Source organism: Harpia harpyja, chromosome 3, assembly GCF_026419915.1.
Source record: "Harpia harpyja isolate bHarHar1 chromosome 3, bHarHar1 primary haplotype, whole genome shotgun sequence".
Taxonomy (NCBI): Eukaryota; Metazoa; Chordata; class Aves; order Accipitriformes; family Accipitridae; genus Harpia; species Harpia harpyja.
Window position 1 is genome coordinate 80,628,840 of NC_068942.1, and position 15,783 is coordinate 80,644,622.

Here is a 15,783-nt window from a genome sequence, read left to right on the forward strand (position 1 = left end):
AAAGCACTGGGATGATGGAAAGCGGCATCGGCACGGCAAAATCAGGCCAATGAAAGAATGATCCAACCTGCCGCTAGCCCGGCTTGCAGCAGCATTCGGGAGTATCAAATTGAGATCTGCCATCAAGGCTTTTTCCCCCCAGATGAGACAGCTAAGTACAGGTTTCAATTGCATTTAAAAGCATCTGACATTAGACAGCATCCTCAAATTCCGGGCAAGAGCCATCGGTTGCTTTAATCCGATTGAGGCTAAGCCCCGCAGTACTCGACTCTGCACCGTCCGAGGCAAACACTGAATTTCTTGGGCACAACAGCAACAGAAGGGACCAGAGCGATGCTTCTATGTTTAAGACTCATTTTTAATGACAGTTTCACAGCTTGACCTTTGCTGACCACAGCTGGGCTATGTGTAACGCAGCAAGTTTCTCCTCATCACCTGGGCACAACTGGTGGTTTTCAAGCGAGGCAGTAAAAAAAGAACACTCCTTAAAAGAGAGGGGCTGGACTCTACGACAAAGTAGGTTTGATTCAATCGCATCACGTTGCTACAAATAGGAAACACCACATAAAGGGCCTTACAGAGTTCCCCACAAGTACAATAAATGAGGTAGAATAGTTTCTCACGAGAACAATTTTTGCTCGGTCCCATTTTCTCTATGAAAAGCCCTAGAAACAGCAGCTGGGTCACACACCGTCCCACGCTTGCAGTATCGGACAACAGAACTGTGCCCTTCTTTTGCCGTCTATAACAGCGTCCACACCTGCTAACCGGCCTTTTCCCCAAACGAGCCCAGCGCGCCGATGAGAAGCGAGCTGAAGGAGATCTAAGAGACACCACGGTTGTCTTGCTGGTGGGTAAATCAAACCGCTGGAGAAGACAAGATGCTCCCGAAAGGAGCGATTTCTGCTGTAGCTTTACCTAACTCTGAAGAACGGCTTTGGCTCTCGGCTCCTTCGCCACCTCCTGGCTGGCTGACAGCAGGCAGTGCCGGCTGGGCAGAGCGCAGGCACGGAGCGCTGCAGCAGCCGCCCCGGCTGCTCATCCTGCTGCAGCCAGCAAGACTCAAACCCCAACTCACTCACTCACTCATCAAGCACCTTGCTGCCTCTGGGATGAAGCTGCAATCGGAGAACTTCACCCTGCTGAGAAAAAAGCTTTGCAGCACAGAGAGAGCTCATTTGCGGGGATTGCAAGACACTGAGAAAATTATGTCGGCTGGAACGGATTCCCAAGGGAACTTGGGGATATTGTACGCCCCTCCGACCCCTCTGCGTGGCTGCACAAGAATTCCCTTTTCTTCACCTTTTGTTGGAACGTGGGAAAGCAGAGAGTTTAGAAAGCTCCTCCGCACGTTTGACCTCCGTGGAGACAGCAAGATCACAGCGTGCTGGGGACGTCGCTGCGTTGCTAGAAGGTGCTCCGGCACTAACGCAGTGACGGCTGGGGAAGAACCTCTGCGGAACAGGGCTCCAGCACCCTACTGCCCTCCTCCACGCTGCGTCAGCTGCTGTAATTTCAGAGGGTTAAGGGAAGCCAGGTCAGTTTTGGGGATGACATTTGCTTCGGAGATAATGGCAGCCCGGTGTACGCAGATGGGATTTAAAAAAACCCCGGCAGTACACGCAGGGCTGACAGCAAAGTATTCCCATACACAAAACCCTTTCCCACAGTTCACGGCCTCCTTTTCATGCCAAGAGAGGCTGCACTCCTCTTCGCGTTGGCCTTTAACCCCCCAGCTGATCCCTTCTCCCAGCACAGCAGGGCTTGGACAGGACTTCACAGCCTACCCCTCGCTAGCAGGCTGCTCGTGTCCTGGTCCAGGTCCACGCAGGTGCGGTTTCCTCCTCCACCCAGCACAGCTGGCTGCCCTGGAAGGCTCTCAGCCACTGCACAGACACCCACACATCTGCATCTAAAATTCCTGAGGAGTCCCACAGGAGGCCAAATTTCTGTGTGTACTCCACTTCCCTCCTCTTAATCATGCACTCCACCTAAAAGGTATTTTTCGAAATGAGTAATCTTCAGGCTGCTGCAATCAGGACGAGATCTCTCTCCCTTTACAACAGCATTAGCATATGACTATTTAAAACCTCCCAGGGTTAGCTCTGCAGCGCTTCCCGAAGATCGGTGTTGAGGTAAACAGGCACACTCGGCTTCCTCCTTCACAAGTTCTCTGCAGTTGAAGAGCAACATCTAAGGAATGATTCATCCAAATCTTCCCGTAGTTGCTTAAAAGTTACGGTTTTACAAACACTGTATGAAGAGAACACACTCAAGTTATTCTGACATTTGCAGAAAGTTTTAACAACAATATTTCTAGAATAAAGGTTCCTCTTCCACAGGAAAATGCATCTCTTGGCCTTGTCAGAGCAAAGCCCTTCAGTAGGCATGTTTCAATATTTATTTCTGCTGTGAATGTCTCAGATGAGTAAAGGGTTTGAAACTGATGATTTTTAAAATGTGGATGAAGGTTGTGTAGGAGACGTAAAGTGATACCTGCAAGCCAGTACCTTCTTCCAAAGCCTGCTGCCACCTTTCAGGCTGCTCCTCACGCTGTACATTGCATTTAGCTGTCTCTTGAAGCCCAGTCTAGATCATTTCTGCACTCAGTAACTACAGGTGTCTTGTCTTCCCATTGAAACTACATATAATTGCCACAGCAGTGTACTTATCTATCACCCAAAGAGATGCCAAGTGTGTAATTCACTCTTGGGCAGTCAATACTGCTTCAAAAATAACAGTGTAACATGCTCCCTCCAAGCCCTCACGTGTTCCGGGGCATGGGACACCTAAAGACTTCTCAAGGGATTTCTGTTCCACGCTGTTTCAATACCCCAGCCATGGACCAGCTGACAAGACATGAAATAAGGGTGTGTGGATACTCTCTCAAGTATTTCGGTACCTTCACCAGGAAAAAGGCCAGGAGCTAATCCCTAGAATACACTGGCTGAAAAACTCATTAAGAGAAAGCACAATCTGCATGTACATAGAAGGGTTTCAAAATTTAATAAGTTGACACAGTGAACAATTCAAGAATCTTTAAAACATGAGTGTTAAGAAACAAAGTTTAAGTCACATATTTAGAAAAAGACATTTCTTGTATCACAAAGAGATAAAACCAAAACCCATTTGCTCCGGTAAAAAACCAGCAAAGCTGGTCCCTGCTTGAAGTGACAATGCTGTTAACAGAACTTGTTAAAAAGAAGCACCTGGAATGACATGACCAGTTTTGAACTGCTCACACCGTAATTTCTTCTCACAGCAGCCTACCAAGTTGCTCTACAGTAAACAACTCGGGAAGAGTCCAGTCCAGTGATACAAGTCAATGTAGTCGTCTTCTGGGGGCAGAGTTCAGAGCCTCAAGTGTAAGCAAGCAAAGCAGTTTGATACCTTCCTTCTCCTAGCAAGAAGAAACCACTTACACCACAAAACAAAGAAAACTGTCGCGATACTCCAAACTAAGTCACAGTAATAGGAAAAAGAAAGCAAAATGCATTCTAAGGAAGATTCATTCAAGCTAAGCATCGCTTTTTATTCCAACCAAAGAGAGATTCTAGTGGTGGAGGAACAGTCAGGCCACCGGATCAGGCTGACAGTGCCCCCTCACTGCAAGACTGACATTTGCTCTCTGCAGGAAAAGCCCTGTGACAGCACATGTGGGTAACAAGCAGAAAACAACTTCAGGCTCCTCTGTCACTGGACAGAACTTCAGGCAGAGCTTTTGCGCCCGATAATGGTCACCCATTACTCTGCAGGTACCGATCCAGGAACTGGGAATAGCAGTCTAGAGAACAGAAGTAGCAGATGATGGGTGCTTCCGTACCTCCCATGTTATCCACGAGGACCACGGTGTGAGCTACGTGATGGAGATTCATGGTCACCGTGATCTGAATGAAGCTGCTCAGACAGGCATTTCCGCACTGGCATGTTTTAGCCACTTCCAGATCTTCACAAAGGTGAGAAGGAAGGAGATGACAACCATAAGGGATTCTGTTGAACAAGAGGAGTAAGTGTGAATTCACTACAAAATTAACCACTGTCACTCACACACAGTGACACGCCATATGCACCAGTTGGAAGAAACGCCCTTCTGAGATCATAGACAAGGCAAATTTGAAATTTTGCTGCTTGCAATATTGGTTAGGAATTAAACACCACTTTCCAAGACAGTCACTAAAAACATGCAACCATGTTACTGACCCCTAAGTACCAAGGACCTGAACTCCAGAAGACACTGCAACAAGAACCAGGGAGTTCACACAAATCATAACAGCCTGTATTACAGCGATAGAGAATTAGAGAATTAAAAAGAAGATTAAGAATAATGAGACAACTGGGCACATATCTGCTCTTCCCTCACATTAGCCAGGAGGATCACTGTATTTCATCCCGGCCTGACAAAACACCCACCATTTACTCCTCACTCTCTAACACGAAGAAGTGGTAGCAGCGTAAAAACACCGTATCCAGAGGAAACAGGAGATAAAATAAGCCTTTTTACAGTCGTACTACATTGCAGGCAATAAATTAAGGTTCTCTTGAAATACCGCTCTTTTTGTCCATCGTGTCAATAATGACATCCAGAGACAGGAACAAGAATTGCTTCTTGTTAAATTCACAGCAGAGCGGCATTGTGTTTGGGGGACTAAATAAATAATTTCCCTGAAGTACTTTGTCCTGTTAACTTCAAAGCATGAGCATCCCCAGTGCCCAGCTGTCACTCGAGACTCACAGAATACGTCTCACTGACTCACATCCTGACTACACCTACGTATTCCCAATTCCTTCTACATACCATCATTCGCATAGCTGAGACTCCTGTGGGTTTTTTTTCACCACCTCAATTTCAGGACATCCTTTTTTCCGGTCAGGAAAAGCATAATCACAGCTCTGGTACTTGCCCAGAATGCCACTATGAAGATTGATTTCCAGACATTTGCTTTCGCATCTTCCCTCCTTCTGTTTTCTTCCTTTCTCAAGGTTTTTACAGCCCATCATCACTCCTGTTTCTCATTCTTTGTTAATTCTCCCCTCCAGCGAATATCAGACAGAATGTCTGTTGCCCACTTGTTAGACTTTTTTCTTTTCCATTTAAGATAATCAAGACCACTCTGACCAATGCTGTCTCCTAATAATCACAGACCCATGGGCTAGGGGACTGTTTCCATTGCCCCTTGCCCCACTGAGACCCCTGGAGCAGAAAGCCTTTTCTGTTCTGTGTGATGCCATTTCCTTAAAGCCTGCTGCATGAGGGCCAGGGGCTGGGTTAATGACTAGGTATCCTCAGGTACTCCGGTAATGTAACTGAGCAGCAATATCTGACCAGTGTTGAGGGATTATATTCTCTAGAAAAACCCATGCCTTAATAATATTCATATCAAAACCACTGCAATTTATATAAAGTTGGGAAAGGAGATGTGTGGAGTTTAATTACTGTAATAAAATCAGCAAGGTCAGAAGTGGGTAAGATTTGAGCCAGAACATTTGATCGCTCAGCTCATTTCCAGGGTGTGCCCTGCATGCCTGTGGACACCTTGAGCACAGGCTTCCGAGCGATTAACCCAGGTTTATGGGGCGCTCCCCACCCCCGAGGCAGGAACGGGCACAGAACGTAGATTAGGAACACTTCAAGTCTGTCTCTCACCCCCTTTCTGTACCAGTGACTCTTTTCCACCTTCTTGCTCCCTTTCCACCCAGAACAGGGTGGGAGTAGCAGCAGCTGGTACCGAAAGGATCACAGGCAGCGGCACGCAGGCGGAGTTATGTACGTGGCGTGGGGGGAGAAAACTGATAACAAACAGCAGCCTGGCAAGGATGATGTTTACTTGGTGAAATAATAATTTTAAAGTTACCTCAGAACTGTGCTTCTCCGCATAAGACAGAACACCTTCACTCCAACACCAAAGGAAATTAATAGCTCAAGGAAAACCTAAGGCAGGGAGAAGCCTGCAGCAGGTAATGCCAACTTCCGCGTGACATTTGCCCTCTGAGATGCCACCTTGCGCTATCTTTCTAACACTGCTCAGCTTGGGTAAGGTCCCATCTAAAGCAGAGGCAGACCGATCCGTGACTGTAACTAGGAGCTGTATGGTAGAAGGTAACCTTTGGCCAACACGTCATTCTCACATGGGAAGGGACAGCGACAGGCTAATGGGTATTACACACAGTTTTAGCATACTTTAATGTGAGCACAGGATGAAGGGCAACGATGTTTGAAAGCGATTTCCAAGCTAGAGCCCCACACAGAATATGATCCGTGCCACAAAATCCACTGTAATGTAAGCTTCTCAATACAAAATGCCCGAAGTAGTTCAGGATTGTAGAACGGATTCTCTTTTCCCCATGGTTGGGCAAGAATATTCTGTTAACCCCTGTTTTGTGGATAAAAACATTTCAGTCTATATCTTTCTGTAAATGCTTCCCAGTCATCAGTTTACTACGGGAACCTGCGTTATCCTGTACAACAAAGGCATGATTTTACAAATGGAATTCAAAGCAACTTTAACCTTATGATTCTTAATAGGTGAAGAGCAATAGCCACTGGCAGGAAAAAAAAAAACCCCAAACCAGGGAAGTTTACACAGGTTTGAAACGGAATGTACCCATCATGCTACTCTTACCTGTAATTTATGGTTGCTCTTGCAGCACACTCTAATAAAGTCAATGGTATTTTCAGTTGTATGTTGGGAACAAGCGGATTAGGCTGTTCAAAAGGATTTCCAAAGAGATCCAAGTTCTCAAGACAGAGTTTCCTAAAATCACTGGGCAAGAAAGGAAGTTTGTTCCGAGCTGCTGACAGAAAGCGTAAATGACCTAACTGGCCAATCTTGAATGGCAACCTAATCAACTCATTGTCATCGAGCTTTAAATTAACGAGTTCTCGAAGCTGGCAAAACTGAATTGGAAGTGCTTTAATTTTGTTTTGGCTGAGGTCCAAGAATTGAAGTGATTTCTGAAGGGTGGAGTTGCACAGAGCCCCACTGAAGGACTCCAGGTGATTGTCATGCAAATTAAGCTCCTGAAGACAGATCAGATCACCAATAGTAGCTGGCAGCTGCTTAATATGATTATGACTCAGGTCTAGTTTTCGGAGTTTCTTCAAACAAAGCACACGCATGTCGATACGAGCAAGCTTGCAGTATGAGGCTTGGAGATGTTCGAGGGAGTAAGGGAAGTTTTTGGTGAGAGGATAGTCCCTTCTTGAAGTTATGATCATTTTTGTCTTAGGTTTTTCAACTTCCGAGTTCTTTGCTGGTACCAACGTTGAGAGAGGGAGAGCTCCTATGTCGGTCCCTTGGTGAGCCAGTCTCACAGCTGAAAGGAAATTCTTTAAATTGCTGGCATTTGCCTACAGGGAAACACAAACGTGGAATTAAAAGTTCATTATTCTTGTGCTTATTTGTACTAACACTTTCTGAACTATTTTGTACATGTGTCAGGAGATACTAACTGAGCAGGGCAATGAAGTGGGAAACAACTCTGGCTTATCAGGTCGACGTGCTGTTTACAGTATTTAAGAACAAATGGCATGCAATTTGAATGAGAAGTTACAACCTCTCTGAATAATCTAGATCAAACAAACTGCGCTGCATTACTCAGAAAAGGAACAAAGCACTGAATTCACAGCTGAAAATAAAGTACAGAAAAAAAGCCTGATGCACTGCGATCTTCCTAACCTGCAACATGATAAAGGGACAGTTTATAAAAAACACAAACGGGGAAATCGGAGATGTAAAACCTGAGGCAATCATTTCTGAAAGTTGCGAGGAAAGAAAAGGATGGAAGCTGAGGTTAAATTTAACATAAAGGAAGGTGGAAAGCTTCAAGGCAGGTTAAGTAAGTGCTTCCGGTCACGCACAGCTCTGGTTGTGCCAGCATCAAACACGAGGATAATTATTTGCAGTCCTTCTGCAAACAACTGACTAATTTTGCTTTAGGTGGGATATAATATAATGGCAGAAAGGACAGAGTCAAATGAATGGAGTATCAGATGACCTGTATTTTAAATAAAGGTTAAGAAAGCTGTGATACATCTGTTGTACTGATACAATTAAGTTTTATGAATAACAGGGTGACCAAATGTTTCTCTTCTAAATTTCCCAGCAAGTCTCTACTCAAGCTGACCTGCAGCTGGCAGGCACTAAGCTACAAAGTGAATTCTAAAATAAAAAGCGCGATGCATCCATACAAGTAAAAGTCACCTCTCATTTCAGGAAAGAACAAACTTGGAGTTTTGGCATGGCTCTGAGAGTCGAGAGGTTTGCACTCTGTTCCCAGCTTAACTTGCCCAAGCCTAGTGACACCTGTTTCTGCGTCTGAAAGACAATTTTTTGCTCCTAAATTTATTTGTTTATACCAAATTCTAGAGGGTCCAGAACTAGCTTACATAATATGCTATAAGCACCTAGCACAACAGAGCAAGGATCTTGGAGACTTCCGGATGTTTATGTGATAGAAATAAAGACAATAAAAGTCAAACATACTTGACTGCATCAGCAACCTGAAATGGTCGTTTTCCTTCAGCATCCCATGCACAACTAGTCTCTTAACTCCTGACGCGATGCCCTCCAGAGATGGGGAAGTTGCACATCAAAACCCTTTGTATCCGAGACCACCAACATTCATTATCTCAGCCAATCTAACTAAAACATTTAGCTATAGAACTCCCCCTAACTACAGGCAGATTTGTCGTGGTTCCGAGGGTAATAAGTAGCTGACTAAAATTGGAAGTATGGAGAAAAAGCCCTCCAGATCTGAAAAGACAAACTAAAATAAGTAACTATACATAAGAATTAAGTTACAGGCAATATTTCTTTGCTCTCAAAGCATGAGGCACAACAGATACCTCTGTATCAAATCTCCTCCACAATACCTTCATAAAGGCAATGTAGTATCTGTAAACCTGTTGCTGAGAAACCTTGAATACGTTGAGAAAAATACTAAGACACATCTCAGAAAAAAAAAGCAAAGAATTAGTTGGAAGAGCTCAGGATGCAATTTTCTGCCACAAGTCTGCAGTCTCAACCGCAGAAAAGATGTTGGGAAAAGAGGTTAATCTGCATTGATGCCTTACAAGTCTCTTGTTTCAGAGCTAAATGAATGATGACAAGGCAATCAGAGATTACATGGATTTCAGACCTTGTGTGCAACGCAGCAGGCACAGGCTTGCTGAAGAAAAAAACCCAACACAGTGACTTTATTATTTTTGCTCCAGGGTTGAATGTTCCAGACCGATGTTTCTCAACTTAATTTCTGATGTGGCTGAATGCAGCAGATCGCACCGCCTGGCAGAGTACAAAGAGTGGGATTTTGCATGGTAGTTGCACGCAATCGGTATAGTCATACCTGGAAATCTCTTTTCTACAAAGCTTTTATCCATCTTTGAGAGTTAAGAAGCCTTTCTGTAACGAAATAATGAAAGACTAGCAGAAACACTACAGAAAAGTTATCAAACATCTTAAATTGGGTTTCCGGATTTGAAGCATTTAAGAGGAATATATGGTATCCCTAGCTTTGGAAGAATTTAGTGGATTTGATCCTGGAGCTTGACAGTATGAGGGTGAGCCTTATGTTAAAATGGGCAGCGAGGATCCAGCCTCCTCGGAGCAACTCCAGTCATTATTCTAACTCCTGTTTCATTAGGTTTGGTTGAGACTTTCTTTTCAGTCTAACACCACCGTGGACTATCTCATCATACAGAAAACAACAGATGTAGTTGTTAACTGAACTACTACCCACACTGAAAGAATGTATGTCACACGGTTTCCTTACAGGCCCTATAAATGGTCTAAATTAGATCTTGTAGCACTAAGACACAGACCTTTCCTTTCCAATTTTATACTACTAGTAGATAGATCCTCTTACAACAGGCCTGCTTGCTCTGAGATAAACTTTTTGACTGCTCACACTTCAGCAGAAATGTTCAGAGGAAAGGATGCAGAACAAGAAGACATTCTGGATCTAATGCGACATGCATGACTTTTCTTTTTTGCAAGATACAGAGCACATTTGCTTCTGACACACAAAAAAATTAATTGGATTTGGACACACACTGCTTCTTTTCTATTTAGCCCTTATAAGGTGAACTGCTTTCTTCATCAAATTAAGGCTGCTTTCCTTACCACCACAGCCTTCACTCTTGCACAGACAAAGTATTTCTAGATCACCAGAGCACTATGCCACATTCTGCAAAATCTTGGGCTACCACAACTATATTCAGGCTTATATTCAGCTATAGGCCTTATACCCAATAAGTGCTTTTTCTTTCTTGCTGGGTCATATTTGTTTTCTTTTCAGTATGTCACCGTCCTGAGTACAGATTCATTCACCTTGTTTCTCAAGCAGACCTTGCAGCCTGCCCTGAGCTCCACTCCACTCTGGCAAGACTGTTGTCAGTGCCTGTTGCAGCTGCAGTTTAAACACGCCCTGCGCATTTCTCCTTAGACAGGCCCTTTGAGAAAACGTTCTGCTTCTGAAGGAGTAAGCTTCACCACTCATGATTACAGCTGCTCAGTCTGACATCACTGAAATTATTAAAGGATCTCCTTCAGGCCAAAGAATCACAGTTGCAATAGAAAGTAAAAATGATTTTCCAAACAGGCCATCAATATTATTTGCTTTTATTTACATGCCCTAACTCTAAGGTTTTAGAAAAGCTGTCCCGCTTTCCTCTTCTACAAGGCTACTTCTGCAACAGGCAGAGGAAAAAAACTTAACAAGATAAAAATTGAACGTTAATACGTGTGGCGTGTTTTTTTTGCGAGTTCAGCATTATTAAAAACACTTTACAGCTTCCAAATGTCCTATAAATTGTAAATAAATACATCGGTGAGTCCTATTTTCAGCTAAGCATTAAGGTGAAATGGTGCCTGTACTGCTGATCCACACCATGTGTCTCCAGCTTTGAAAAACACAGTGGGCACGCTGCTTGTCCATTAAGACAAGAGTATTCTCAATTTTTTTTCACTGGAAAGACTATAAGCAGTAACTGTTTCACAGAATTTACAGCCAAAGAGCAAGATATTGTATCAGAGAGGTGAAAAAATTTATCTCTAAACAAGCGGTGAAGAACAACACGAAAAACGGACTTTTCCACTCCTGCTGTTTCTCCAGGGGGAGCAGAAGAAGGGAGAATCGGAACACGGCCCTGCAAAGAAGCTGGGCCCAGCCTTCCTGGCACAAAACCTGGGAGCACCCTTGTATTTCCCTTTTTGCTGTAGCCTGCTGAGGACGTTTCGTACTCATTCACGCTCCCTCGTTTACATCTCCTACGCCAAGGCTGTGGCAGGTCCAAGAAGACCGTTAAGTCGCCGTATGGGACCAGTGGCGCAGACTCCGAGCAGACAGACAGACAGACCGACCCACTGAGGCCCACCCAGCACGGTCGCGGAGCAGACCCCGGCGAACCACCCCCCTGCCCTCTCCACACATCCCTCGGTTTCCAGCAAGGCAACGATTCCTCCCCGGTGTCCCGGGCGGCCAGCCGCGACCCCCGCACCCACCTTACTGAGGCAGACATCCACGGCCGGCTCTCGCAGACGGACGGTGGCCTTGCCCTCCTCCACGAACCGGGTGAAGAACCGCTCGATGTTCTCCTGCACCTACGGGGCACACCGGGCGCTCAGCAGCCGCGGCGGGACGAGGGGACCCATCTCAGCCCCCGGCCCCGGTCCCGGACCTCCCCCCCCCCCCCACCGGCGCCGCCATCCCCACCTTGTAGCGAGCACCGACCCGGTCCCTCGCCGTGCACACCATGAGGTAAACGCCGCCGCTGTTGCCGCCGCCCCGCGCCCGTCCGGGCGGGCGGCCGAGGGAGAGGAGGGCCCTGGTACCGCGGCCGCGGCCCCGCAGCCCGCAGGTGGGCAGGAGCCGGCTGACCACCTCCACCTCACACTGCAGCCGCATCGCCGCCCGCCCCGCCGCCGACCAACGGCCCCGCTCAGGGGCGGAGCGGGGCGGCACCGCCCGGGGGCCTCCAGCCCTCTCCGCGCACGGGCGCCAGCCGCGATGCCTGGCTCCCCTGACTCCCGCAGAGCGACCCACCGACCGACCGACCGACCGCCGTCGCCGGTCAGGGGGCGAGGGGCCGCCCGGCGGAAGGGGATCGCAGGGCGGGAAGGGAGGGCGGCGGTACCGGCAGCACCGGCAGCCGCGGGCAGCCCGAGCGAGAGGCCCTCAGCCCGGGGATGTGCGCCGCTGCCCCCTGGAGGAGGCGCTCGGCACCACTCGGCTCGGCTCGGCCCCTCTCGGCACCACTCGGCTCGGCTCGGCCCCGCCCCACTCGGCTCGGCTCGGCCCCTCTCGGCACCACTCGGCTCGGCTCGGCCCCTCTCGACTCGGCGGGAAAAGCCGCCGGCGGCGGCGGGTGTGAGGGGACAGGGAGGGAACTGGAGGGACGGCGGGTGTGAGAAGACATGGATGAGCTGAGGAGACAGCGCGTGTGAAGGGACACGGGGGAGCAAGCCTGTGGGCACGCTGGTCCCTGATGGCCCCTGGGCTCGGTGACTGGGGGCTGACACCAGGTGCGGTGCACCGCCTGTGCTGGCAGCAGTGAGGAGCCCAGGCCAGGGTGTGAGGAACACGGAACGGGGCAGGTGTGTTGCCTGGCCTTGGTGGCGAAACATGGCTGCTCACCGGGGCAAGTGGCTCTGTGCCACAGGTCCAGCACCACGGGCAAATATTTTGGGCAATTTCTGGTATGTAACAGAGCGACACAAGTTTTACAAGAAATCCTTCTGCGTGTTCATTCGCAAAGGTACCAGCGCTCCTTCTGAAGTTCTGCCTGGCGCAAGTGACAGCAGAAATGGCTGCCAGTGACAGAGCATCACCTCAGTGATGGCCTCCTGTCCCCAGCATGGTGGTGCTGGCTTGGCTGAAGGGCAGGTTTGCTGCTAGAAGAGGCTCAGGTAACACCACCAGAAAGAACAGTCGTCGGTGTTCAGAAACCAAGGTTGGGTAAAAAGCCACGTTCATCTGTTGTGACGTGCAGTTGGCATTTGGTTGATTTAGATGCCAGCATGACGCTTTATTGTCCACCTGCTCTGGAGGTAGAGGTGGCTCAGATGTTGTAAGTGACAGGAGAACGTGGGGCCTTATGAAAAACTCATTACTAAAGTAACAGGGAGACATTCAATAAAGTGAAAAATGTGAAAAATTAAAGAATTCACAATGTAAAAGTGGATTGGTAGAGACGGGGCGGGTTGGGAATCTCCGATAGTGAAATTTCACCATCTGGGAAAGAGTCGCTTTAAGCCTGGGTGTGGTGGAAATCGGAATAATACCACAGAATTTAACAGAACTCCTGGCTCAAAGGTGCAAGCCAACGCCGTTTGGTGAGGGGCCGTGGTGGGTGAAGCCATGGCCACCCTCGCTGCTGCTGTCAGCGGCCTCGCCTGGTCCCCTGCCTGAGGAGTCTGTTTTCACTGCACTCACCAGAGTCAGGAAAATAAAAAAAAATAAATCAGTGGGTCCTTTCAGTATTGGCTCTCCACATTTGTTTTTTAAGGAGTTAAGCTTTACAACGTGCTCTCCAATCTCATTTTTAGAAACCCGCTTTTTTCCTCTGGAATCGGAGCATGCGCACACACCAGAAGTGCCGCCGGCCGCCAGCAGGGGTCGGTGCGGGGCGTGCGCGGGTGGGCCGCGGTGCCGGCGCCCGGCCGGCAGGGGGCGGTATAGTGTCGGGGGTCGGTGTGAGCAAAAGCGCGGTGTCGGGGCGGGCAACAGGAAGGCGCGTGTCCTCTGCGTTACCCAGGGTACGGTGCAGTGGGTATTCGCAGGCGCGATCGCGGTAGTGATCGGTGGGGGCGGGCGGGCGGTATAGCGTCGGGGGTCGGCGTGAGCAAAAGCGCGGTGTCGGGGCGGGCAAAAGGAACCCGCGTCTCTCTGTGTTGCCCAGGCTACGCTGCAGTGGCTATTCACAGGCGCGATCCCGCTACTGACCGGCACGGGAGCTTTGACCTGCTCCGTCTCCGACCTGGGCCGGTTCACCCCTCCTTAGTCAACCTGGTGTCCCCCGGCTCCCCGGGACTCACCATATTGATGCCGGCCTTAGCGCGGACGCCCGCTCGGCATAGCGCACTGCAGCCCAGAACTCCTGGGCTCAAGCGATCCGGCGGGCTCAGCCTCCCGAGTAGCTGGGACTACAGGCACGCGCCACCGCGCCCGGCGCTCACCGCCCCGCGCTGCCGCCTCTACTGCCGGCACAGCGCTGACGTCACGGCGCGGAGGGGAGGGGGGGAGAGAGCGAGCGAGCGAGCGGGGGACGCTTCTGCGCAGGCGCCGCCCTCCGCCTCGGCCGCGGTGCAGGCTGGGATGCGTGGCAGGGTTGATTAGCGCATGCGCCCGCCGCCATCTTCCTCTCACCGCCAGGCGCGCAGCAGGCAGCATGGGGCACCAGCAGCTCTACTGGAGCCACCCCAGGAAATTCGGCCAGGGCTCCCGCTCCTGGTCAGTACGCGCCCTGGGGGCCGTCCGGGTGGTCTTTGGGGCCACTGGGCCGCCGCAGCTGCCTCGCTCTCTCTCCTTTCCTCCCTACCCCGCCCCGCCATTACCCGCCCTGACCGGCCTTGCTTTCCTTCTTCCCTCACAGCCGCGTCTGCTCCAACCGCCACGGCCTCATTCGCAAGTACGGTCTGAATATGTGCCGGCAGTGCTTCCGCCAGTACGCCAAGGACATCGGTTTTATCAAGGTAAGCGCCGGCACCGGGGCCGGGCGGGAGGGGCGGGTGTGCCGTTTCCCACTGACTCCTCTCGCTTTTCTCGCTCTCTTGCAGCTGGACTGAGCGCCGGGAGGATGAGGCTGTTGCCAGAAGCTCCCGGGGCTTCCCTCGGCCTCCCTGACAGATCTGCAGCATCTCGGCGTAGCCCTACTGAATAAATAGTTTCTCTGCCCGACTGACGTGTGCGCATTTGCTTTTTGTAAAGGTTCTAATGGGTACAGTGTCTCTGCTCCTTGGCAGTGGCCCTCTCGGAGGGGTGGGTGCTGCACTGGGGACAGGCCTAAATGAGCCTGCCCTGCCGTCCTTCGCTTTCCCACACAAAACCAGGTGGCTTCAAGAGTGCCGATGCTTGTGTGATGCCACTGAGCCTTCAGGTTTGCAAGCAGAGCAGTAGAATGGTTTGCTTAAAGTGACTGGTAGGTGAACGGCCAGGCAGTCTGCTGGAGTGCAGCTGCCAGTCATGACGGACTTGCTTGGGTCAGATGCTGGCAACCTCTGCTATTGCTAATGTAGAAAATGGTGATGTTGCAACACCTCTGGTGCGGAGCTGTACCTCAAACTCTGTGCCCAAGCCTTCCTCACTCTTTAGGAGGTCTAGTGCTTCAGGCTGTGGGGAAAGTTAAAACTGATGCCAAAACAAGATGAGGTGAGGGCATCGTGAGCCAGTGGGAGATGTTTGCTGGAGCATGTGTGTGTGATGTGGTGTGCAGTCCAAACCTCCTCCTTCCTCTGAAGGAAGCAAAATATGGTTGGAGCCACGCACCCTGTCCACTTTATCTGGCATTTTCTGAGGTCTCCAGCCACTTAAAGGTTGTGGTATGGTAGGCCTGAAGAGAGTTGGGCAAAGAAACACTTGTCGAGTGTGCCAAAGGCCTGGAGTTGAGCCTTCTGGTTCCCTCTAAGGGCATTAAAAGTGTCTGGGTGCTGTCGTGCTCTTCAGGCTGGTTTTGGAGCAGCTTTGCTGAAGCTACACCTCTCTGTGAGATTACCGACCAGATGAATGTTTTGATTGCGCCTGAAATGGCGAATGGGCTGATCCCTCCCAGGTGACTGCTCTGTGTCT

At 49.4% G+C, this 15,783-nt stretch overlaps 2 protein-coding genes across 3 annotated transcripts; one reads left to right on the top strand and one right to left on the bottom strand.

Moving 5' to 3' along the window:
• Nucleotides 1-2,983: 2,983 nt before the first annotated feature.
• On the bottom strand, nt 2,984-11,975 carry LRR1 (leucine rich repeat protein 1). Of its 2 annotated transcripts, XM_052783687.1 has the most exons (4): nt 11,713-11,970; nt 11,502-11,600; nt 6,621-7,348; nt 2,984-3,990 (listed from the first exon to the last, which is right to left on the bottom strand). In XM_052783687.1, exons 1-4 carry the CDS (start codon nt 11,902-11,904, stop codon nt 3,738-3,740), a joined length of 1,272 nt encoding a protein of 423 aa, XP_052639647.1. In that variant the 5' UTR covers nt 11,905-11,970; the 3' UTR covers nt 2,984-3,737. The 2 variants fall into 2 exon arrangements, with proteins under 2 accessions (XP_052639647.1, XP_052639648.1); XM_052783688.1 differs by lacking the exon at nt 11,502-11,600 and having other exon boundaries at nt 11,713-11,975.
• Nucleotides 11,976-14,264: 2,289 nt separating this feature from the next.
• Nucleotides 14,265-14,895, top strand: RPS29 (ribosomal protein S29). The gene is made up of 3 exons (XM_052783689.1): nt 14,265-14,448; nt 14,591-14,690; nt 14,775-14,895. The coding sequence occupies exons 1-3, from the start codon at nt 14,387-14,389 to the stop codon at nt 14,781-14,783; spliced, it is 171 nt and encodes a 56-aa protein (XP_052639649.1). The 5' UTR covers nt 14,265-14,386; the 3' UTR covers nt 14,784-14,895.
• Nucleotides 14,896-15,783: the final 888 nt, after the last annotated feature.